Source organism: Schistocerca cancellata, chromosome 3, assembly GCF_023864275.1.
Source record: "Schistocerca cancellata isolate TAMUIC-IGC-003103 chromosome 3, iqSchCanc2.1, whole genome shotgun sequence".
Classification (NCBI taxonomy): domain Eukaryota; kingdom Metazoa; phylum Arthropoda; class Insecta; order Orthoptera; family Acrididae; genus Schistocerca; species Schistocerca cancellata.
In genome coordinates this window covers 622,285,078-622,312,073 of record NC_064628.1, presented here as the reverse complement: position 1 = coordinate 622,312,073, position 26,996 = coordinate 622,285,078, and the positions used below count along the sequence as shown (strand labels likewise).

Genomic DNA, 26,996 nt, shown 5'->3' with positions numbered 1-26,996 from the left:
ATATACCTGTGCATTATCATTTTCACCATGAAGCGGCAGCAGCTGAGCGGTTAGCGTTCAAGCCCCGTAATCACTGAATCGAGTCCTGTTTGTCAGTTTTTTCCCCCAACACAGTCATATTCTTTATTATTTATATTACAATTGATATAATGGGAAAAATACATGTAATCGGATGAACTTTTATTAAATTTGCAACGTTATTTAGCAGTCTAAAAATTTACTAGTCGATAGTTATGAATATTATGTTATTTGTGATAATAAAAATTTGTAGACTGCCAAATAACATTGTAAATTTAATAAAAGTTCATCCGATTACACGTATTTTTCCCATTATATCAATTGTAATATAAATAAGGATATGACTGTGTTGGGGAAAAAAAAAGCTGACGAATGGGACTCAATCCAGCGATTATGGGGCTTCATCAAATTATCTTGCGATTTTCTATGCTTGACAAGTGCACGCTACTGCTTACACATTTTATTGTCCTAACGGAGTACTACAAGCGTATGAAGTTTGAAGTAAATCAGCGTTCCTCCAAACATTGTGGCCTCCCCTTGTTAGTTGTAGATACAGCAAATAGATGGCTCAGAGAGAGAGAGAGAGAGAGAGAGAGAGAAACTGTGTTAGTTCAGTTTTATTTTACAGGTAGGACAATGTAACTGAAATGCTGCAATATCTGAAATGAAAGGTGCATGGATAATGAACGCCTAAATATATTATGCTAATTTACTTAAAATATTATAAGAACAGGTTTTCCTGGCAATTTTTGTAAATATTCTTAAACTTCCTGTATATGGTGGACAATTTCTCATATAGAGGACCCAAACAATCATTCCTTCTGCACTCCACCCGTGAATGGCAGAGGGCATTTTCTTTACCATATTAAGGCTTCCTCCACTTACAAACATGTCACAGTTAACATGCAGATTACTATAAAGGGCACAAAAGTCATGGGAAAAAACATAGCACACCACTAAAGATTAAGTCCATACTCAATCTTTTAAGGCATGTTTCTCACTGAGGTGATGTGGTATGTGGTACAACACATTGTAATAAAGGTCGTGCAATGCAATGCTCATCTGTTCAGCACTTGTGTTCACACGGAAGTGATATGACAAGCAGCAAGACTACAGTCATTTTTAAATCGACACCAACCTGTGAATTAATAGTCATTTCCCATGCATCAATCACAATGAAATTTTATCTAGCCTTCAAAATAACAATAGTTAACTTCTGTATGTTTCAGTACTGTATCTGACATAATTTTGGAGATATTCAAAATTAAGTAACTTTTATAACTTCCCATTAAAAGGAATGTCTGGACATGTTAATATGTTTTTGTAAATAGATAAAAGGATACATCACAAATAATGGATATAGTTCAACTGCAATATCTCATAAATAAGATCTCTCAACACAAATGCAAATTCTATTGTATGAGTCCAGACAGATTGTACTTTTTGGAGCAACTACTTTCAGCTACTTTTGACAAAGCAAGTCACAAACTTGTAACTTACTACTTCTCCTGCTGAGAAGCTACTCATTACAATACGTAAGTTTGTGCAAGTGTTTGAGTGATATTAAAAATGCCGCTATGAAACATTTATTCTTGTAAGACCACATTTGTGCTACTTTATTTAATGTGGATACAATAATAACAGCAACAACAGTTACATGTTGAAAAGCTACAACTATTAAATAACTTAATGAAATTCAGCTAGAGGTGTATTCATAAAAAAATGTTGCCAGATTTGAAGTGAGATCATATTCGAACAGTCATCCTGCATGAACAACATGCTGATTACACACAGCACAGAAAGAAATAGCAGGTGAAGATGTATTCCCAGTCTGTAAGCACACATGCATGTTAATGTTTCGGCTTGTATCAGCAGTAGACTAAAAAGAGAAACACGAGTCAGCTCCACATAGTAGGCGGCAATAGCTTCGCATGTGGTGCATTGTTGCCAACTTCGCTACAGACAACCTACAACATGTATCCTGTATTTACTCAAGACTGGAAAGAAATTTCGATGTGTTAGCTACACCTCATACGCAGAAATCTGTGACCTAAAATGCACCAAATATAAACTGGCCAGTGATTACATTCTTTATTGCAAACTTTTCAAAATGTACTCAGTGAATTACTCATTTCAAAGTACTGCAAAAACTATGGACAATAGGGAAAAGAAAACCAGTTCATTAACATGAGGTAAAAAAAAAAAAAAAAAAAAAAAAAAAAAAAAAAAAAAAAAATTAAAAAAAAAGATTTTTTTAACAATCAGTTTCCTTGGAACTGCATTAAAAATACTGCATAGTGGAGAACACACACAAACCTAATAAACTGTGGTTTTTAACTTCTTATGCAAAAAGTAAAAGCTTTACTGAAAAACCACGTGTAGAGACAGTTGTACCTCGGCTTCATTTACATACAACAACATTTTACAGGCCACATCATACAACTTTAAATTTAGTTCTCCCCTTCCCTCCCTGCATGTCAAACAACAATGTACTGTGGAGCAACCAGCACTCTGTGTTGTGCCAGACACGTGCTGGTGTTGTATTGCTGTCTTTCCAGTGTGAACCAGTAAGTCACTTCAACTACATTTCTGTGTGTTCCATCAATGCAGGCTGCTTCTAAGTCATCACCTCAGTGGGAATTGTGTCTAACCAATTTCCAGTCCTTCCTTTCATTTCTTTTCAATCTGCCACAAGAGGGCAGTCTACATGCCCTACAAACTCTCCTAAGTTTGGCCACAATGGTCTTTATTTGAAGTCTACCATGCCAGTACCTATGTGCAATGGGTACTGAAGTGTATTATTTAATACTAAATGAACTTCAGAATACATGCAGGCAATTCATACATTTGTGTACAGATGTATATGAAATTTGATTTGGACATTATCTGCAGTTCCCCAATGAGGCCCTAATCAGCTGACTGAGTAAGACTTAGAGATTTCTGTCTAATTAGTGCAACCATGCAACCAAATAAAAGAACAATAACTTCACTTAAGAACTCCATACAGTTTGTGGGCTTGAATTACAAGATATTATTCATGCAAACCATATATAAAATATACACTTTGTGCAATAACATAATTCAGAGATTCTTTTCTTGTGGGATATTTGACTTCATTTGATACTTGAGCCACAAGATGTTCTACCTATTAAAACATTAGTATAACTTCCTTTTGTGAGGAATAAGTTATTATTTTCTGATTTGATTTTCTCATTACACAGGCAAAGAAATGTGAAACCAATGAAATCTGTGGATATGCACGGGCTGATATGCACTCAATATATTACCAATGTTCCTGTCCTGCTGGAAACCTCTGCTTATTTGTGGATTACAACACCTACAATGTGACTGAACTATTCTATAGTGGAGCAGCATATCAAGCTCTATGCACTCCTTTTCCAAACAACTTATAAGATATTCATATAATGTTCTTCATAAATGAGTGTATAAGTTTAAACTTCAAATTTACTATGGTTTAATTTTGTACGGGAAATTATAGACTATTTTCATATTGTCTCACTTCTCATTTTTGTATATCTACAAAATCAATTAACAGAAAATACCCTAATTAAGGAATTATTAAGTACTCTGTGATACTAACACAAAGTACAGAACACCCAAATTTAATTGAAATCATTTCAGAAGAATAAGAGTAATGTTACATGTAAATAGTGGTGCAGAAAAGATTGTAGACATAAGAAATTCTTCAGTTACCTTCACAAAAATACTGAATGATTTCTATCAGCTAATCCGATTGCAGAAGAAATGTTGTACCAACAACTAACTACTACTACTTCTACTGTTGCTGCTAAAGCACAGACATGCACGAACATGAATGTGCCCTGACACACACACACACACACACACACACACACACACACACACACACACACACACACACATTTTCTTTGCATGGTGGTTGTTGTCTGCTCCTACATAGTTATTTTCAGGTATAAACACTCTCTCCTTTTCATAATCTTATTTTACATTAATTTGATACAGGCTTGAAGCTGATTTTACACTCTACCTCATGCTATCAAAGATTTCAGAACTGTGAAACAAAACATCACATACATCAAAGTCAGACAAAAACATATACTTGTACAGGCATATAAAAAAAATTAAATATATGGGAAAGTATAGTGTTCAGAAACAATGAAATTTTGGTGTGCCTTACAGGATAAACTGAGAAGTTGCTTGGAGTTGAACTGTGATACATTTTCTTCCTGTGATTTGCCTTGCCTTAGCCTCTGATGAACTTATCCATTTCCAGGTTTATGATGTGACATTTATTTCATGTGTGTACAAAATTTTGTGTAGAGATAAATACTGAAGCTATCTACAATATAAATCTTTCTTATAAGCTACGGGCCATTCAGGAAAGTACAAAAAAATGAAAGAATAAATCAGACACCTGAAGCAAAAAGAAACACAAGGGCCAGGATTCGAATTCAGCTGCAAAAAATAGGTAACGAGACTGCATAATATTTAATTTTATAACTGAAAGAAAGAGCTTAGATTCGAACAACTGACCTAAATTAGACATAAGTGAAAGAAAGAAAATGAGGAACTTAATAAAAGAAAAAAGAAGGCAAATAAAATAAAGAGAGAAGAAGAAAATGGTAAAATGTAATACCTCCCATGGCTGAAGGAACTGAGAACAAAATTTTTTGAGGGGTACAAAAGGAACTAGGATAAAAATTGAAGATTTGATGGATGCAATAGCCTTATGTCACTGGAGAGTTAGTTCCTATCAGTGGACAACAGTAGAGTGTAGAGCCAATGCAACGAATCAAGTATAAAACAAACACTCACATCTCTACTGTAATATTCTGCATAACCAAACATTTGAAAATGCAAGATGGCCTCGGTAGCCCAAAGACTGTGATTGTGTGTGTGAGTTGTGATTGTGAGCATGTGTATATTGTCTAATTCCAATGAAGGCATTTTTGGCCGAAAGTGTACTTGCTGACATTCTTTTTGTTGTGCCCATCTGGGACTGAGCATCTCCACTACATGGTGAGTAGCAAAAATCCTTTTATAATACTGTTATATTCCGCAGCAAATTTAGAAAAATTATTAATTAATTTACTAGCTTCAAGCAGTTATCTGCAACTCTGTGTTCTTTAAATCTTTGTCTTAGTAAGGTATTGCCCATAAACTGTAGATAACGTGACAGATTGCTCAAGTTTTGGTAGTGTCATTAATGTTAGCCTTCTTTGCATATTTTAAGTAATTCATGACATAAGGAATACCACTATGGGACAACTGGACATGAACATCAATTGCAAAAAAGAATGTAATTATAATATATGCCATTTAAGCAAATGGGAAACAGACTCACAATATTTAATCTGATCATAATAGTAAGACAGTGACATTATAAATTCAACACGAATTAAAACTGACTTCTGCCATTTGAGATTTGACACTGCAGAGAAGCAAGTAAATTATTATGAGAGAGATTTCCGAGCCATTATTTACCTTCACAACACAAAATGTGTAGTACTGACATCACAAACCTATGAAAGTAAAGGCAGCATTAATATCTTGCTTTCAGAATTTATACTTCCTTCCTTATGGAGTTGGAGAAGCTTAAAAATGAAGACCTGGTAACTCAGATCCCAGGATGAGAGGAACCCTTAGGTAGTGATGAAGAGGGAAGGGCAAAGATCCTCATCTACGCTTATCACTACAAGTGGGTTTCTCTCATGTAGGGGTATGTGTGGCCTGTCCTTCCTTTGTACTGTTCCCAATGTATCCCTTCTCCTCCCTGAAGACAACACTATTAGTTCTGAAAACTAGATGGTGTTAGTTTTATGTGCATCTGCTAGTAGTTTTATACATTTTGTTGCCTCAAAGCAAACAATGACCAACAATTCCCTCTCATAATTCATTAGTTTACTTGGTCAAATTTTACTTTGATACAAACAAGTAAATCAAAGATCTTATCACCAAGTGGCAGCAGAACACACACGTAAAAGACTGTTGTGACTGGCAAGCTTTCACTGCCAGTGGATCCTTCAGGCAGAAGGTTGAAGGGGAAGGAAGAAGGGTGAAGGAAAAGGACTAGAGAGGTCTAGGAAAAGGGGTAGATTTTGGGAAAGTCGCCCAGAACTGCGGGTCATGGGAAACTTACCATACGGGATGAGAAGGAAAGACTGATTGTTGGGGACTGCATTGGATGAGATTTGAAAACCTGAGAGCTTAAAGGTGGAAGACAGGATAATATGCAAGACAGAGATTACCACTAAAACATCATGTACAAGTTAATAAGCGTAGGAAGCTAAGTGCATTGAACATAACAAGAGGTGGGAGGGGGCAGTGAAAAATATATGAGAAAGACAATGAAAGATGTAGGAAACTAAAATGGAGTGAAGCAAAGAGCAGTTACAGTGAAGAATAGCTGAGACGGAAGAAATTAACGTAAATTAAGGCCAGGTGGGTAGCAAAACCAAGGACATGTTGTAGTGGTAGTTCCCACCTGGGAAACTGGTGTCTGGGGGAAGAATCCAGGTGGCACTTGTGGTGAAACAGGGGCCAAGGTCATTGTCCTTCCCATCTATTTTTCACTGCCCCCCCCTGTCTCTGTTATCCCAGATCATGTAAGAAACAGATTGCCCGATCGCTTGGTCTAGCGGGCAACCCTTGTCAGGGAATGGCCACCACACAGCGACAGCGTCACACCCTTACTTGTGGCACCAATCACTAGATGGCACTCTGTTCTGTGAAATATGTGGCAACATCGTCCGAACGCATGCAGCTTTTCACCGTTTGGCATCTGAGAAGTACAGCTATTTCTGACATACCGGTGGTACTGGATCGAGTCGTATTGCCAAGTGCCTGCGAATATATCAACTGTGGAAGGAGTAGACGAACAAATCCTGAACTAAAAAGTTCAAATTTCCCGCCAAAGATAAAGAAAGGTTACGGAAGTGGATTTTAAATTCAGGTAAATCAGTGAGTTAGTTACGAGTAAGAACTAATAAAGAGCCCTAACCATTCGATCCTATCTAAATTTTGTCGACCTTATATTCTGATATAACGTGGCACCCCTTCCTTTATTTATTTTTTTTTTTTTTTTAAGATATCGTTGTTAAGCGCATACATGAAATTATATTCAGTTACAACTAACAGTAATCAAATGCAAAATGTGATTATACTTAAGAACGCTTACAGAAATACTTAGAAATAAATCAAAATCTGTTTCTTAAACTTATTTACAGTCTCAATGTAAAAAATATATTGCCATTATAACTCACATAATCCCTATACATACTCTATGCAACATAAATAATTCTGTCGGTAATGTCAGGACGCGAAACCCACTGCTCGGTGCAGTTTGTCAGAAAATCAACTGATTATATTTCAAAGACGTTGAGAAGATTTTGAAAGCTTTATAGTGTTAACCTGCACGTGGAGATCTTTTTTACCACCATAATCAGTATCAGAAGAGCTGTATAACAAAGAGGAAATAGAAGACATGGAAGGCGAGTGTAAAACCTATGTGACTGCAATACAGTCTTCATTTCAACAGTAACTCGCGAGAAATGTTTGTGTGTTACTTTTCATTTATTTCATTTCGCATATGATTGTGAGAAGTATCCCTACAACAGAAATAAACTTGGTTTGTAGAATTACTGGAGCTAATCTACATTCTTCGATTGAAAACTCGGGAAAAACCACAGTCGATCATGAGCTACAGTCAGCTGTGTGATGAATGCATTTCACGCGCAGCGCTCTAGCCGAACACAAATCAGCCTAATTCACGTCACCGAAGACACAGCGTTGCCAATTCCGTGACATGGACAGGTCAGTTAGCATTGTAGCGTCGCCTCAGACATCTGTTGACCGATGGGAAAACTATTTTTACAGTTGCCTGTCCCGTCGTAAGGACGGTCAATCTGTTTCTTACGTGATCTGGGCTGTTATGCACAATGCACTTAACTTCCTATGCTTATTAACTCGTACATGATGTTTTAGTAGTAATCTCTGTCTTGCATATTATCCTGTCTTGCACCTTTAAGCTCTCACGTTTTCAAATCTGTTCATCCGATGCAGTCCCCAACAATCAGTCTTCCCTTCTCATCCCGTATGGTAAGTCTCCACTGACCCGCAGTTCTGGGTGACTTTCCCAAAATCTACCCCTTTTCCTAGACCTCTCTAGTCCTTTTCCTTCACCCTTCTTCCTTCCCCTTCAACCTTCTGCCTGAAGAAGGATCCACTGGCAGTGAAAGCTTGCCAGTCACAACAGTCTTTTACGTGTGTGTTCTGCTGCCACTTGGTGATTAGATCTTTGATTTACTTGTTTGTATCAAAGTAAAATTTGACCAATAAAACTAATGAATTATGAGAGGGAATTGTTGGTCATTGTTTGCTTTGAGGCAACAAAATGTATAAAACTGATAGTAGATGCACATAAAACTGACACTCTAGTTTTCAAACTAATAGTGTCTTCTTCAGGCCAGTCACAATAGTCTTATGTGTGTGTTCTTCCGCCACTCAATGAGTATATTTTTATCTATATAATTACATAATTTTATCAATAACTGATTGTTTTTGTTGTTAAACAAGTAAATATTTGAGCACAAGTTGTATGAATTAAAGCTAAAATAGAAAATAAAAATCACTTTAAATACACATTAAGTATATCTGTGTTAGGAAATTATTTCTACGCTGTAATTCAACTTCTGGAAAGATAAAAAATGTGCTTTTTTTAAACACATTACAAACTACTACTCTATCATGCCAACTAAGATCTTTGTAACAACTTCGGCTGAATAAAAATACTCAGTTGTGAAGTATGGTAAATGCCTTCTTCAACACAGAAGGTCTTTGATGGGAATATAATACAGAAATCATAGGCACATAGTACACCAAATGGTATGTACAGCATAGCTGAAAAATTCATCCTCTTTTTCTAAGCTATCAAATTCTCCACTCTGAAGTACAGCACACGATTTCTACATTACAAGACCACTTCTACTTACTACCTACATCTAAATCCACACCTACATCAATTCTTTGCAGTTCACCTTACGGTACCTAGCAGAGGGTACCCTGTACCACTACTAGCCATTTCCTTTCCTGTTCGACTCACAAATACAACAAGGGAAAGATGACTATCTATATGCCTCCGTATGAGCCCTAAATGAGCCATAATTTCTCATATCTTATCTTCATGATCCTTACAAGCAATGTATGTTGGAGGCAACAGAATTGTCCTGCAGTCAACTTCAAATGCCGGTATTTTCTTAATAGTGTTCCTCAACTATTCAACAACTGCACTAATTTTCTGGTAAGTAGCAGGATGGGAGTGATGTGTCAAGCTCTCTACAAATTAAATCTCACTCCACAAGAATTAGTAAAATGCCATTCTAAAAGGAATACTGTGTGTGTGTGTGTGTGTGTGTGTGTGTGTGTGCGCGCGCGCGCGCGCAAGAGAGAGAGAGAGAGAGAGAGAGAGAGAGAGAGAGAGAGAGGAGGGGGGGGGGACTTTCATCTTACATCATTAGCAGTTCTATGCCACTATTTTGTGATGACTGTGTTATACAAAAATTCAAATGTAGTGCCAATCACTGTGCAACCAAATATTTGAATCATCTTTTACTGCATGTCTGTTCCATAAAATAAAACCTAAGAACCCAATACAGCATTTTTCAAAAACTTGAAAATACTTAACTTCTCATAGATCCTGAATTAGTCACATAGAAGGATTGATCTGCAAGGTGAATGGAGATTTTCACACAAGGAATTTCTTTGGAGACTTGATAATTTGTTATCGACAATAACCATTCTCAATGAAAGTCATTTACTGACTGATTAATGGTTCTACGTAACTAACATGATGTACGTAGTGCTTATGTCAAATTTCTGATCACTCTTTACATGGTTCACCAACCGAGGTGGTATAATGGTTAAGGCACTGAATATTATTTCCAGAGAAGGGTATTCAGACACAAGACCAGTTATTCATGGTTTCCAAACGATTCCCTAAACTATCCAATGCAGATGCCATTTTCTATGCCATTCACTTCCTTCCTCTTAACCTCTTAATTTTTTGGTTAATGATTGGATCTAAATGTTTCAAATGTGTAGATGTACTTCTTTCTTGGTGTCACTGTCAGGCACACTTCCACAACTCCTAATAAAAACAAATTTTTTATCTACAACCAACAGTCTGATATTTGTACCAAGGTCCTGTTGAAGAGAAATTTTCTTGATCAGGTATTTTATGCACCTGCTGTGCTACCTTTGTTATGCATGTGTGTTATCTCTCTCTTCTTTAGTCTCTTAGAACTTATTTACAATGTACTGTGCACCTGATATTTGGATCAACATGTGTTAGAGAATTAGTGATTTTGACCATTAAATTTAATTATACAGTTATCGAATGCTGACCATTCATCTCCAGTGAAAATAAGAAAGAAAATAGTGCAGCTGAAGCTGAATGAAAAGGACTTTAAATTATATTTCAAGTAAAAACATTTATGTGTAAAAATCTGCATTTGTAAACAAATGATGTTTGAAAATTAACTAATCTAAAAGATACAGAACCACAAATTGCTGGAGAAACAAAATGGTTTAGCAGCCAAATATGACCAACAGATTCACAAGAGTCATAAATAGGGTATTATTCAGCTAAAGGTATGTTTCCCAAAACAGAAGTTCACGTGTTGTCCTACATTTTTCCCTTATTCATCATGGAAGGTTAAATGTGGAGTTTCAGTGTAGTGATTAAAATACAATGGAACAGAACAGTATGATGAAGACAACAGTGAACATGCTACATCTGATTTGCTGTACTGGCACTGCAGATATTCAATATCAAAAGACGAAGCAACCACATTTTCCAGATCTTTGCCATGAGCCTTTCCATTCCTCTGCACTTTAATCACTTGACTGAAATTCCACATTTGCAATTTGACAACAATAAGGGATGAACATATGACAACACAGCAATTTCTATTTTGAGAAATGTGGCTGTAAGTACTGCAAATTTTGACATACAGTTTAACTTTTTTTCAAGATAAAATACCTCATTTATGACTTTTGTGAAGCTGTTGGCCATAACTGTCTGTTACTCTGTATTGTATCTTCAGTGATTTGTGATTCTGTAGTCTTTAGATTAGCTAACCTGCAATCATTGATTGTGCACAAATGCAGAGTTTTACAGATAAATGATCTTCACAGGTCGTAGAACAGTAACACCTCATTTTAAAATTATTTTTATTCAGTTTTAGCCATTCAAGCTGTGGTACTTTCCCTGTTAGTCTCAGAATGAAGATGGCACCAAGAGTGACTGAAAAAAATTTAAAAGATTGCACAAGCCATATAGAACACTCATGCTCAGACGAGTTGTTAAAAAATCATGAAGAAACACTATCTTGCAATTTCATTTAACAATAGATACTTAACAAAGGCAAGATCCTTTTGTTAAGATTGATTAAATTTGCAACACCTGGCACCGATGTACCAAAAATTACAAAAATTACCTGGGTTGATTGAGCTGAAACCCCCCGAACAATAGGAATCAGCTCCTCTTGGAAACGATCAGGCCATAAAATGCGTGTCACCAGGCCGAAGTGCAAAGCTTCACTGGCTGTTATTCTGCGACACCCAAACAGCAGCTCACTTGTCTGAAAAAATTTATGAGATAGCATTGGAAACTGGATTCCTGCCCTTAGAAACTGTGTGTGTGTGTGTGTGTGTGTGTGTGTGTGTGTGTGGTGGGGGGGATACGAGATCGGTATCAGTGTTGCTGCATGATAAAATTGAAACAATAGAAAGTCAAGGTTGGAATAACAACAACATTATGAGGACAGATTGCTACTCACCATAAAGATGACACACTGAGTTGCAGACATTCACGATGAAAAGACTGTTTACATGTAAGCTTTCGGCCAAAGCAATCTTCAGAAAAGAGAAACACATTCACATTCATACAAGCAAGCACACCTCATACACACCACCACTACCTCTGGGCACTTCGGCCAGACTGCAGCAAACACACATTGAATGTGAGCAACAATCCAGGGCAGGGAGAAGAAAGGGGAAGCATAGCAGGGTACGAGTGGGGAAAGAGGAACCAGTGCTGCCTGGTGAAGCTTGCAGGAGGGACTAGAGGCAGCATACAGGGCTGCCAGATGCAGTGTCAGGAGGCTTTGGGGAAGGGAGAGGAAGGGGAAAACATAGGGAGCAGAAAGGATAGGAGCAGAGACAGGGAAAAGACCACTTAATGCACTGGCACAGAGCAGCACACAATGTGGGAGTGAGGAGGTGACTTGTGAGGAGGTGACTGGACAGAGGGGGCAGGAACAGTTGAGTGGAGGTGTCATAGACTGAGGCCAGGAAGATTATGGGAGTGGAGAATGGATCTGCAAAGTTCAGAAAAACTGGTAGTGGATTGGAGAGTCCAGATGGCCCAGGTTGTGAATCAGCCCTTGAAATCTATTATGTTATGTACACCTGTTTGTTTTGGCATAGTTTGCTTCACTTTGCTCTTGGTCACAGTTTGGTGGTGCCCATTCATCCTGTATGGTGCCCAGGTGGTTAACAGTCATACCAAAATAAAAAAGCTGTGCAATGATTGTAGTAGAGCTAGTATATGACATGGATGCTTTCACAGGCTGCCAAACCTCTGGTGGGGTAGGATAAGCCTTGATAGGACTGGATGACGAAGTGTTGAGTGGGTAGATTGGGCAGGTCTTGCGCCTGGGTCTTCTACAGAGATATGGTGGTGTAGGGATGGACTAGGATATTGTGGTGGTTAAGTGGGCAATGGAACACCACTTTAGGAAGGGTGGGAAAGATCTTGGGATGTATGTCCCTAATTTCAGGGCATGATGATAAATAGTCAAAGCCCTGAAGGATGTGGTAGTTGTTCCAGCCCACGGTAGCATCGGGTGGTGATGGGGTCATTCCTCTGTAGCTGGTTCTTGGGGGTGGTGGGAGGATTGTAGTTTGGAAATATGGCATGGGGAATCTGTCTGTGGGCTGGGTCTCAGGGATAGTGTCTGTCTTTGAAGGCTTTTCGAGATTTGCATTCCCATGTGGCAATCCTGTAAGGGGCGGATTTTTTTGTGTGGAGGGGATAACAGCTGTCGAAATGCAGGTACTGTTGGCGGTTGGTGGGTTTAATGTGGACAGAGGTATGGATGGAGCCATCAGAGAAGAGGTGGTCGATGTCCAGGAAGGTTGAACGCTCGATTGAGCAGGCCCAAATGAACTGTATGGGAGAGAAGTGTTGTGGTTCTGAAGGAATGAAGACAGGATGTCCTGGCCCTGGATCAAGATCATGAAGATATCATCAATGAACCTGAACCAGACCAGGGGTTTGTGTTGTGGGAGACTTCCTCTAGACGGCCCATAGACAATCTGGCGTAAGAAGGTGCCATGGCTGTGTCTTAGATTCGTTTGTATATCTTCCCTCCAAAGGATAAGTAATTGTTTGTTAGAATAAAGTTAATGAGGTGTATGAGGAATGAGTTAGTGGGTTTGGAGTCTGAAGGATGTTGGGAGAGGTTCAACAGCAGTAAGACCATCATCATGAGGGATGTTGGTGCACAAGGAAGAGGTGTCAACAGTGAAGAAGTGTTGTCAACCGTGATTAGTAGGGATACAGGAGGTAAATGGGTGGGCATGATGAAGAATCAGTGAAGGAAGTGGTTGGTATCTTTAATGTGGGAGGCTAGATTTTGGGCCATGCGTCTTGTCAACAGGACGTGTGTGTTCTGCTGCCACTTAGTGAGTAGATTTTTTTATCTATTTAATTACATTATATTGTCAAAAACTGAGTGCATGTATACAGTAATAGACTAAACATTGCCGAGAACCTTCTCTACAATGTTGGGAAAAGCTTTTATTTTACTAGGTCAGCACCGTCATTGTGAAGGGACAAACATTATTATTCTGCTATTCAGTAATAAATTTCAAGAGAAGAAAATTTTTACACTTCTGCAGAAAAGTGACCAGTCACTCACTACTAACAGACTAAGTATGAAAATAATCTTAAAGTGAGTTAACTGTTACTTACCAAACAATTTCCAAACATGTATTGGAATGTCATTGTGGCTCCACCCTCAGGTACTTGTCCAAGTTTAGCATATGGTGTGTAGAATGTTGCTTTATCACTTGCAATCACCATGTCGAAAAAAGGTAGCATTGTTACACCTAAACCAACTGCTGCACCATTAACACCTGCTATAAGAGGTTTGTTGAAATGTGCTAGTGTTCTAATAAAATCCCTGAAAATTAAAATTCAGTTTTGTAGTCAATGCAGAGAAAATAAGAAAATCTATTACAATGATTACAATCTACAATAGTCTTATTCGGTGTTATTAAAGTACACAGAAATACATAAGGCCAACACACTCAAGGCCAAGTCAATTAAATGCTATTTGTTTCATCACACTACAGTGGAACTTCTATTTTACATTTTCCGATTTTACATTTTTTGCAATTCTACATCATAAATTCGCAGCCCTTACGAAAAATCCATAAGATCAATGCTAAAAATTCCCCGATTTTACGTTTCTTCCTAGTAATGTTCATCTCAATTCGAAGTTCTTACTTGACGCCTCACTTTACTTGATCCCGTTTTCTTCCTACTGACAAAAGACCGACAGTTTGCTCCACAGGTGGTGGTGGAGTTGAGGGAATATTTTAGGTCACTGCAGAGAGGGAACACGTGAGAGAGGAAATGCTGATGTAATCCACAATTGGTATTGCCAACACAACTTGCAATATTTTGCTTCACCATGCAATTAGGATACATCTACTGCTAGATTGCAGCAGCAATGGAAAAACAAGGCAGTTGGCACAAAGTTTTCCAGAGCACGAAGTGTTGCATACCCAGCCAAAGCGTGACGAAGGGGACCAGCTGTCATCTTTCCTTGCGCCAGTCTGATCTTTTGGCACATATTTCCAATTTACTGTATTCAGCAACAATATAAATCGTCATCCTTTTAAATTCAAAAATTGAGTTTCAAAGAACATGCTTGGTCATAATCAAGGAAACATCGAGCATTTTCGGCTAGTGAGCTTTTATTGGCTGGCGACTTGTTAAGTCACCCAACAGCCAGAGCAGGCATCACACCACACTAACGTAAAATGAGCTTGCCTGCTGGATGTGTGCAGAAAGGTAGTGGCCCTTTAATGATGAGAGTGCAGACGGTAGCGAAGGCATTCTGTGAAGTGCTGAAAATTCACTTTTTGTGCACATGATTGCTATGGCGGAGAAGCACATTTTGAAAACTTCTGTGTTCAAATCTGATACAACAGTCAAGATTAGGTATTTTGTGTATGGTAAATTTATTAATAGTGCATAACAAGCTTTCATTCTGACAGCGTGTTAATTCTGTAAATATTAGCTGCTCCAGTTTACCGCATTGTATACATCTATTTCGACAGTCTCCTGACAAATGATCAGGGTAGTAAGCATTCTATTCAAACATTTTATGTTTTTATGTTATACTATCTGACATGTTCCACATCCACGAGAATAATCTCATTTCTTGGGTCTATGGAACAAAAACTGAATCTAATCTAATTTAATCTCTACAGTTGCAAGAATTACATAGACTACTCACATATGTACTTTGCACCACACACTGTAGACAGTAAAGATTGGCAACACTGAGAGCATGAAGTAAAACTCCAGTGCTGAGCTGTCTTCCAAATTTACACTTTACACATTGTGCAGAAATTCACCGAGCTGACTTCTAATAAGCTTGTAACGTCAATTTGGGAAGTAAACTCAATTTTTTTCACGTCTCTGTTTCTCTCGCCAAGCCTAAAATAACATTTTGACGGTGGCAAGTACCTAAAGTGCTGCTCATAAGAGAAGCATTAAACAATAACAGGAATGGTGACTAATTTTGTCACTAAGCAGATGTCTGCATTTATGCTTAGCTGCTGCAATATTTTTGTTTTAATTCATGATGTTCATCAATATTTGCTAATTCTGGATGAGCACAAGAGAGAGATCTCTCAAAAATGCGTGTTTTGGTTTATAATCTATGGTCATAGCATGTCAGAAAATAGCTCGATTACCTTGTACCCAGATACCAATCTCAGTTTTTTGACGAGTTTTTACTTGCTGTTACACTCTAATGAAATTCATTATCACAAATTATTGTATAAACATGGTAATGTACTCTTAATTTCCTTCACTTATACAGATTTTATACAATATATTGGAGATGACTGCGATTTTTAATCATATATGCCAATTACATGTGTTTTTGCTCAGATTTTGGGAGGTTTTAACATTTTCCTCAATTTTGCATTTTCCTCAGTTTTGTGGTTTTTAAGTCTGGACCGAACAAAAACGTAAAATAGGGGTTCCACTGTATTACTACATTATATAACCAAAAGTATTTGGACACCATCTGACAAGACTGTATGGCATCTATTACATGGAACATGCAGACTACACTTGCATTCACAAGGAATTAAGACTATGGCATATTTAGGCTGCCAATATCAGCAACTAGTTACATTATCTGATAAGAACCATTAGCTAAAAATACAGGCCTTTTATTTATAAAAACACACTAAGATTAATATTTTCTGAAAAGCGATACAGACAAAAGATGTAAAAAGATAGATGACAATTTACAATTCCATTCTGCAAGTGTGAAAAAATGTCTGTTTTATTTCTTCCTGTCAACAGTTTTGCCAGTCAATCTGCATTACTCCAACAGGACACCATATTTAAGAAGATAAGACAATATAAATTCTCTCTCTCTCTCTCTCTCTCTCTCTCTCTCTCTCTCACACACACACACACACACACACACACACACACACACATACACCAAAAAAAATCTGGCACAAGAAAAGCAAGCTTTTGTTCCATGGTGAAGCAGCTGACTCTAACCTATACATAACCAATAAGTCATAGGCACTATGTTACACAGTTTACAGTATGGAGAGAGACTATAGTACAGGGCTATTACAAATGATTGAAGCGATTTCATAAATTCACTGTAGCTCCATTCATTGACATATGGTCACGACACACTACAGATACGTAGAAAAACTCATAAAGTTTTGTTCGGCTGAAGCCGCACCTCAGGTTTCTGCCACCAGAGCGCTCGAGAGCGCAGTGAGACAAAATGGCGACAGGAGCCAAGAAAGCGTATGTCGTGCTTGAAATGCACTCACATCAGTCAGTCATAACAGTGCAACGACACTTCAGGACGAAGTTCAACAAAGATCCACCAACTGCTAACTCCATTCGGCGATGGTATGCGCAGTTTAAAGCTTCTGGATGCCTCTGTAAGGGGAAATCAACGGGTCGGCCTGCAGTGAGCGAAGAAACGGTTGAACGCGTGCGGGCAAGTTTCACGCGTAGCCCGCGGAAGTCGACGAATAAAGCAAGCAGGGAGCTAAACGTACCACAGCCGACGGTTTGGAAAATCTTACGGAAAAGACTAAAGCAGAAGCCTTACCGTTTACAATTGCTACAAGCCCTGACACCCGATGACAAAGTCAAAAGCTTTGAATTTTCGGCGCGGTTGCAACAGCTCATGGAAGAGGATGCGTTCAGTGCGAAACTTGTTTTCAGTGATGATGAAGCAACATTTTTTCTTAATGGTGAAGTGAACAGACACAATGTGCGAATCTGGGCAGCAGAGAATCCTCACACATTCGTGCAGCAAATTCGCAATTCACCAAAAGTTAATGTGTTTTGTGCAATCTCACGGTTTAAAATTTACGGCCCCTTTTACTTCTGCGAAAAAAACTTTACAGGACACGTGCATCTGGACATGCTGGAAAATTGGCTCATGCCACAACTGGAGACCGACAGCGCCGACTTCATCTTTCAACAGGATGGTGCTCCACCGCACTTCCATCATGATGTTCGGCATTTCTTAAACAGGAGATTGGAAAACCGATGGTCGTGGTGGAGATTATGGTCAGCAATTCACATCATGGCCTCCACGCTCTCCCGACTTAACCCCATGTGATTTCTTTCTGTGGGGTTATGTGAAAGATTCAGTGTTTAAACCTCCTCTACCAAGAAACGTGCTAGAACTGCGAGCTCGCATCAACGATGCTTTTGAACTCATTGATGGGGACATGCTGCGCCGAGTGTGGGAGGAACTTGATTATCGGCTTGATGTCTGCCGAATCACTAAAGGGGCACATATCGAACATTTGTGAATGCCTAAAAAAACTTTTTGAGTTTTTGTATGTGTGTGCAAAGCATTGTGAAAATATCTCAAATAATAAAGTTATTGTAGAGCTGTGAAATCGCTTCAATCATTTGTAATAACCCTGTATTATACAAATATGAAAAGCTACATTAATTGTGATATGAAGTACAATATTCATATGATAAATACTGAAGTTCTGAGAGCAAGCGATGCTAGTCTTTCACCATTTACTGCCACTGAAGAGCAGTCTGAGAATAAGTTCACTCAATCGAAGAATATAGATTTAAATGAGCTGTTTTCTTTTAAATATGTTGTTAATGGAGTGGTATTCTGGGCATAGAGATGTTATAGGTGTTAATTTTTACCATATGTTCTTAAATGTACACTTTATGCCAGATCAAAAGGCTCGAATTAATGCTATCTCTATTTCACAATATTATGAAAAGGATAGCTGCTGGGAAAAAGCTGCTGGGGCACAGACAGAGACGACAAAAAGACAGTCAAACAAAGCTTTCAGCCAAACAGGCCTTCTTCAGAATAGACAAAACACACACACACACACACACACACACACACACACGCGACTGCAGTTTATGGCTACTGAGGCCAGACTGTGAGCAGCAGCGCATGATGGCAGGGACGGGGTAGGAAGAGGGTAGGGCAGTTAAGTATAGTCGGGAGTTTAGACAGAGGGCGGGGGAAGCAGAAAAGAAAGGGTAAAAAGACTATGGGTACATTGGTGGATTATAGGGCTGTGTAGTGCTGGAATGGGAACAGGTTAATGGGATAGGTGGATAAAAGACAATAATGAAGGTTGAGGCCAGGAGGATTATGGGAACTTAGGATATATTGTAAGGAGTGTTCCCACCTGAGCCATTCAGAAAAGCTGGCGTTGGGAAGAACCCAGATGGCACAGGGTGTGAAGCAGTCATTTAAATGAAGAACGTAGTGTTAGGCTCCATGCTCAGCAACAGGATGGTGGCACTGTTTCTTGGTCACAGTTTGTCAGTTGCCATTAATGCGGACAGACAGCTTGTTAGTTGCCAGAATGAGATTTTCACTCTGCAGTGGAGTGTGCGGTTATATGAAACTTCCTGGCAGATTAAAACTGTGTGCCCGACCGAGACTCGAACTCAGGACCTTTGCCTTTCGCGGGCAAGTGCTCTACCATCTGAGCTGTGGCTAAGCCATGTCTCCGCTATATCCTTTCTTTCAGGAGTGCTAGTTCTGCAAGGTTCGCAGGAGAGCTTCTGTAAAGTTTGGAAGGTAGGAGACGAGATACTGGCAGAAGTAAAGCTGTGAGTACCGGGCGTGAGTCATGCTTCGGTAGCTCAGATGGTAGAGCACTTGCCCGCGAAAGGCAAAGGTCCCGAGTTCGAGTCTCTGTCAGGCACACAGTTTTAATCTGCCAGGAAGTTTCAGATTGTTAGTTGTCATACCCACGAAGAATGCAGCACAGTGGTTGCAACTTAACTTGCAGATCACATGACTAGTTTCACAAGTAGCCCTGCCTTTGATGGGACAGGTGATGCTTGTGACTGGAATGGAGTAGGTGGTGGTGGTGGTGGTGGTGGTGGTGGTGGTGGTGGTGGTGGTGGTATGATGCATGGGACAGGTCTTGCATCTAGGTCTATTACAGGGCTATGAGACATGAGGCAAGGGGATGGGAATGGGGGTTGTGTATGACTGGACCAGAATATTGTGTACATTTGGTGGGTAGCGGAATACCACTGTGGGAGGTGTGGGAAGGATAGTGGGTAGTACATTCCTCATTTCAGGGCACGACAAGAGGAAGTCGAAAACCTGTCAGTGAATGTGATGTAGTTGCTCCAGTCCTACAAGGTTGGGAGAGCAAGTATGGTCTGAGAAGTCTGCAGTGAGACCTTTGGTATATTTTGACAGGGGCTGCTTGTCACTATAGATGCGAGGGCCACAGATGGTTAGACTGTATGGAAGGGACTTCTTGGCCTGTAATGAATGGTAGGTGTCGAAGTGGAGGTATTGCTGGTGGTTGGGAGGTTTGATATGGATGGAGGTACTCATATGTAGGCATCTTTGAGGTGGAGGTCAACATCAAGGAAGGTGGCTTGTTGGGTTGAGGAAGACCAGGTGAGACAAATGGAAGAGAAAGTGTTGAGGTTCTGGAGGAATGTGGATATTGTGTCTGCACCGCTCAATCCAGACCAAGAAGATGTCATCAATGAATCTGAACCAGGTGAGGGGTTTGGGAGCCTGGGTGGTCAAAAAGGATTTCTCAAGATGATGCCCCATCAATAGGTTGGCATAGGATGGTGCCATGTGGGTGCCCGCAGCCATATCCTGGATTTCCTTGTAGGTGATGACTTCAAAGGAGAAGCAATTGTGGTTGAGTATACAGTTGGTCACAGCGACTATGAAGGAGGCTGTAGGTTTGGAATCCATCAGGCAATGGGAAAGGTAGTGTTCAATAGCAGCAAGGCCATGGGCATTAGGTATGTTAGTGTAAAATGGGGGTGGCATCAATAGTGATGAGCAGGGCACCATGTGGTAAAGCAAGACGAACTATGGAGAGTCAGTGGAGGAAATGGCTGGTATCTTTTATATAGGATGGTAGGTTGTGACAGTCACAATGGGGCATCCTGGATAGTTGGATTTGACTTCAAGAAGCACGTTGAATGAAGGAGTGTGGGGGGTGGTAGGGGTGGGGAGAGGGATGGACTCAAGGTGAGAGATGGATTCCGGGGAGAGGTTGTCGGATGGGCCTAAGGATTTGAGGAGAGACTGGATTTCTGGCATGTGGTCACTGTGACAGGGTTTGTAGGTGTAGATGAATGTGTCTGACAACTGGCAGAGTCCTTCTGCCACATAATCCTAGCAGTTCAAAACAATAGTGGTGGAGCCTTTGTCAGCAAGTAGGATTATAAGGTCAGCATCACGTTTCAGATGATGAACTGCTGTTTTTTCGGCGGTCGTAAGGTTAGCGATTTGGGAATGATAGTGGTGCAAGGTTGAAGGTTAAGAAACTTATCTCTATTTGTAGTTTGTAGGCCACCATTAAGTATGAGTACCTATTTCCTACAAAGCTTTCTTTTTTTAACTGCAATTGTAGCAGAGAGAGAACAGAGACTGTTACAAAACAGAATAATGTATCAAACATCTAATAGGTACTGCCATATCTAACTGACCAATGCACATATTTCAACTGCCATATCTAACTGACCAATGCACATATTTCAACTACAATTTCAGATTAATGTCTGTATACTTTTACTGACATAGCATACACTTTCTAAAATTACAATAAAACACAATGGCTGGCTTGTATTTATCTTCATAAAGTAAATTTTTTTAAGTGTCACCAATACATACAATTAACAGAAGAATAAATAGTATCTAGCTTTTGGAACTGTCAGTTCTTTACTCGGGGAGATAAAGAGGGATAACTTGGGGATTGTTGGAAAAGAGGGGCAGATACCACATACCCAAGGTCAAGAGGAATCCACCTGTAGTGAAGAAAGGGGAGGCAAACCATAATGTATGATACGGAAGGCTTGACTCATGTTTTCTACAATGGTCTCAGTGAGGGTATATACAAAGTCTGTGATCTCAGACTATTATTTTGCAAGGTTCTTATACAATTTAAAGTACAAATACAAATTGTTACCCTCAAAATAGCCCTTATACAAAACTACATGGTGCCATCCTTCATAGAAGGTCTCAGATATCTGAATTGTTCCCAGCCTCTTTAATGTTCTGTATAACCTCACAGTGGTGTCATTTTAAGTGAATTTTCAAGCAGTTCCAGAATGGCATCCTTGTAAGTGAATTGTCAGTCTCAAGAGAAAAAAGTTGCACAGATTAGATCAGGGAAATAACTTCATTGAGAACTATGCAGATATTTTCATTCATCAAACAGATATTAACATACAGTAACTGTGACACAAGAGTTGCAATGCAAAAGCAGCACCACTCATACAAGCCACAACAACAAACTAATCTTCTCCCTCCTTTTTTAGCCTGCCAGGCACTCACTTGTGTATATGCAGGTTTATTGGCTCTCCTTGAGAAAATAATTCTTTACAGGCAACAATTGCTGTCAAGAAATGAAACAGCACTGATTTCTGATCTCACTTTTTGTTTATTTTTTGGGCTTGGTAAGTTAGAAATGTTATATGTGATTTCTATTTTTTTCCCATCTGCACTGCATTCTGTAATCTGCATTTTATCACTAGTAATGGGAGATTGCTTAAACTAGTGTCATCTTTAATCGATCAAGCTACACTTACTTCTTACAAAATAACATGTATATGAGAATAAATCATTACTTATCAAACAGAAGAGGTACAGAGTGACAGGAATATAGAAATGACTATAAACTGCTAAGCTATAACAACTGATTTAATAGAACATTCATGAGACTTCTGGGTTTACAACAAAAGCATAGTGTTCTCTATATATTGTTGTAGCCCACCACATATACAGTATCTGTACAATGATGAACATTAAAATTGCAAAACTTCTTGTGTGTACACATTATGGAGGGAAGAATGCATGATCTAGTATATACACGACTCGGAGGCATAAAAGGTGTGAAAAAGTATATGCAGCTGCAATCTCTGACAAAACAATGGTTCTAATCTGACTGGGCACTGAGTTGAACTGAGCTCGGATGACACACAAATGTACATTATTCAGTGCTGCTTTACCTTTATGCTAAGAGTTAATCGATAGGAATGGCTGGCGAATGATGGCATGACAGTCACTCAGTAACCTGTGATCAGTTGTTTTTAATGGGTAAGAAATCAAGAGAAAATGCTGGCCAGGGCAACAGTCAAACACTCTCCGTATCAAGATATGTCGAAACAGCATGGGCAACATGCAGTCTTGCAGTATCTTGTTGGAAGATAGTGTAATGGAGACCTCTAAGATAGGGTAAAACCACCAGTCTTAACATACCAGAAATGCAATGCCAGCTTTCTAACACCAGTTATGTGAACCAGATGTGACAGCGGCATGTTCTCATTGGTATCTCATACCATCACACCAAATGCTGGGCCCATTTGATGATAAGAAATGGAATCTGGTAACATTAATTCTTTTTGAAGCTTTCACACAAGGAAACATTCATCAAAACTGCTGTATCCACTGACATTAACGGTGAATTTGTTCTGTGCATTGGACTCTTGTTCAATAAATGTGATGTGTACCGCATCACAACAGGAAAGCTGTACACACTACTGGCTCTTATGCGGAAAGATGATGTGGTTCCACCAACATTGGTGATTGTGCTGACAAGCCATGGTGCTCCAAATAGCGTCGCACTGTCTGTGTTGATCTTGTCTTGTTGTAAACAAGCCCATTTCTTGATTCATGGTTCATGATAGGGCTATACGATCCTGCATGCGTAAGCGAAAAATACATTCATCTCCTTGGGCACTAGTCATGTGAGGCTATGGAAATCCTGCACAACATTGAGTATTGAACTGTTGAACCTTTCACTTACACATTCACATACAGTCATAGGACTCAATTAATACGAACAGCAATATCGTGGAAACATAAACCACTGTCTCAACAGACCACGATTCTGCCACTGCCAAATTTTGACATATGCTGGTGGATGTGTGTATTTCTTACACATGGCATAACACTATCTTCTCAAAAACATACAACATTGAAATGTGATTGCTGAATGAGAAACTCACTGCATAAACTTTCTTTGTATACATAATGTACATAGTATTATTGCTATCTACTTCATGCAGTTGCACTGAAATCCTAATGATTTGCATACACAGTACAATTTGCTAAGAACAGAATTGCTTGGGACTAAAATAATGTTCCAAATTGGACAAGTTTCCGGATTACACAAAACTCACTAGGCCACATAAATTATGTCCAGTATCATGCACAAAAGCATAAATTGGTAATTATGCATACATTTACATACCTTCTTCACTCCCGCACAGTGAGATGTTCGTTTACTGTGTATTCTACAACAGAACACTAGAAATTACACTAACTGATAAACAATACGCCATTTCTGTATTTTTACTCTAAATTTGTTTATGGTGGTTGTGCATACATATTATTCCTGTGTTTATTTGCTTTACATTTAACTTCTGTTGCCACATATCAAGGAGGTACACATATTTGACTTCCCTATTCAATTCCCCCTCCCCTTCCACAATACAACAGTTCCTACAGCTTTGGAGAATGTGTGTGCTACATATTGCATAATATTGTTTATGCACACAATAGGTTCTTCAGGCGTCCCATATAATTTTTTCTAGGGACATCATTTTGCGTCACTACCTCTTCTTTTTCTTATTCTTCCTTTTCTTCTTGATCACCTGTGTTGCAGCTTTCTGCTAAATCTGTTGTGAAGTAAAATGCGAGTGAGTTGACAGGAAGACAACGCTTTGAAGGTAGCCGTCAGCACTACATGAAATGTTTTGTATTTTAATTAACTCAGCGACATCATTGCTGCCGTATTTTCTCGAGTTTTGATGGCCACAAAAGTGTCTTGTTCTTGACCTCAGATCCCACTTTATTGAAGCTTCTGGCATCATTTCTCTTATTGCCAAGCCAATCCCATTTACTGCACCCAGGACAGAAACTGAGCATGCAAGAGCAAAAGCACTTTCGATTTCTTTAACACTCAATAATCACCTATAATGGGACTTGAATGTGTAAATAATCCCCTGATCCATGGGTTGTGTGAGGTTGGTTGAAAGTGGCAGGGACCAAGTCAATTTCACTTTTGATAATTTGACTTTCAGGTAGCACATTCCATTGTCTAGGTAAAGAAGTTCGAAATTTCTTCTTAAGAGCCCAGCCATTCTTCCATAAGACCACTCACCACCCAACCTTTTTATTGCTTCACCACATGACTGGAAGTGTACTGATGTCTACGGTTTTGTCACCTTTTGAATCACCAGTGGCTTGTCCATTTCACCTAACATGTTTCCACACAGCAGTACAGTGAGTCTTTCCTTCGGCATTTTTCTGTCAGTGCACTTTTCAGCTCTAATTGCTAGAGATTTTGAAGGCAGTACGTGATAAAACAGTCCCATTTCATGGGCACGGGACACATCTTTTGGGTCATAATTTGCAATTAGGATGTACAGTACTGTATTCTGTTGCTACATTGCCCTGCAAATCCTTGGTTCCCCACACTTCATTCTACATGATGTAGTGCCTAGCTCTGAAACTGTCCAGCCAACCTGTGTATGTCTTAAGCTGCATATTTCCAAGCTATTTAGTGACTTTTAGAGCTTCACTCAGCAATATGTGGCCAGACATAGGTAAATTTTTTGCCCATGTGCTTATGAACCAATCTTACACTATCTTGTTAAAATTTTCATTTCCTGTCCACTTTACTTTTAATTTTTTTTTTTCATTCGCCTTTTCCCTTTTGTCCATTGATCCAGTATCTTATACTTGTTTCAAAATGTCTGATAAATTAGTGTTTTACCTTATTTGAAATGCAACATAATTTCATGCATGGAGAGTTTGTCTCTCTCACTCACCTAAATTGCTTTACTTTTTTCATTAAGTATTAGTGAAATATGCTTTTCTTTCAACATCATATTATCATTTAAAAGTGCTACTAGTTAGTTGAAACTGGCAGAAAATAATGCAGGTAGTTCATTTCTTTGGAATGTCTGACCTTGCTGGGTAAAACCACTGTTTAACAGAACACCCACCTCTTAAGCTGTGCAGATTGCAGCAGTATTCGTGGGTGTGCAATAGTGTTCCAGTGTGTGCCTGCATACATCAATAATTATGTAAAACGAGAAATGCCAATAAACAGAGCACTCGTGAATGAACCATTTCCTTTGATTTACCAACATTGTGCTAACTTGTTCGCTGTTGTACAGAGCGATGCATACTAATGTCCACACCCACTTAGTCGCACCTCTTTTCTTAAATTTGTGCCACTCAATAGTACTGTCAGTGCTGTACATCTTTGTGTTAAGTCACCTCATTGTTGAGTCTAACTAAAGTATTCTGTAATACAATAGTAATGTAAAGTAATAGTACTGTATCAGCACTTTTCCACATTACACAATGAATTATTAATAAAGCCTTATAATTTGGATTCTGTTTCCATGTTAGACACATTCTGCTTCATACAAAAAGTTATCCTATAAAAGTATACTGAATGTGTTGGGGCTGAAATACTTGTGTGGTTTGGGCAGGTTTCCGAATGATACATTTCCTGCTTTGATCAAGGTTTACAGTACAAGCATGCTGTCTTCGTGGTGTTTTAATTTTAATGGACAGCAGCATAAAAATCAGAGTGTCTGTGGGATTTTGGTCCAAAATATAAACTTATACTGGGCAGACATGAGAAAGAAAAGAAAAGTGACTATGAAATAGTTAGTGTTTCGAGTGATGAAGCAAACTGTTCATTGTCAAAAGCTGGATACCTGTAAAATTGACCACTTTAAATATACCACAAATTGAAACATGAAAGCTCAATCAATTATTATCAAACTACAACCAATTTTGGTACTTACCTGCACTGACAACCAGGGACAGAATGAGTCACCTACCAATATGTGAACAATGGTTTGTTAAATTTCTTTAAAACATAATCTTCCTGTGGAAGTCAAATAAGAAAAACTTAAAACAGAATGGGAATGTGGTACGTCAAATATGTAATATTTGTGAACCATACAAAACTAAAGAAGGCAGATTCAGTACTCGACAAGGCAACATAGGATCAGGAAATGGTCTCCTGAAATCATAATGAAGCAAACTAAGAGGAGCACAGAATATAACAAAAAGGTTATTACAGAAAGGAAAAAAACAGAGGGGAAAAAAGAA

At 38.9% G+C, this 26,996-nt stretch overlaps 2 protein-coding genes across 3 annotated transcripts in view; one reads left to right on the top strand and one right to left on the bottom strand.

Moving 5' to 3' along the window:
- Positions 1-3,534, top strand: part of LOC126175532 (U-scoloptoxin(11)-Sm2a-like) — a 28,861-nt gene extending 25,327 nt beyond the window's left edge. The window contains exon 4 of the mRNA XM_049922364.1: positions 3,240-3,534. Within this exon, the coding sequence (XP_049778321.1) occupies positions 3,240-3,431 (192 nt within the window). The 3' untranslated portion in view covers positions 3,432-3,534. The remainder of the gene's footprint in view (positions 1-3,239) is intronic.
- Positions 1-26,996, bottom strand: part of LOC126175531 (uncharacterized) — a 106,126-nt gene that overhangs the window by 38,644 nt on the left and 40,486 nt on the right. For both annotated transcript variants that reach the window (XM_049922363.1, XM_049922362.1), the window contains exons 5-6: positions 14,054-14,264; positions 11,514-11,657 (exon numbers count right to left, since the gene is read on the bottom strand). In XM_049922363.1, the coding sequence (XP_049778320.1) occupies positions 11,514-11,657; positions 14,054-14,264 (355 nt within the window). The remainder of the gene's footprint in view (positions 1-11,513; positions 11,658-14,053; positions 14,265-26,996) is intronic.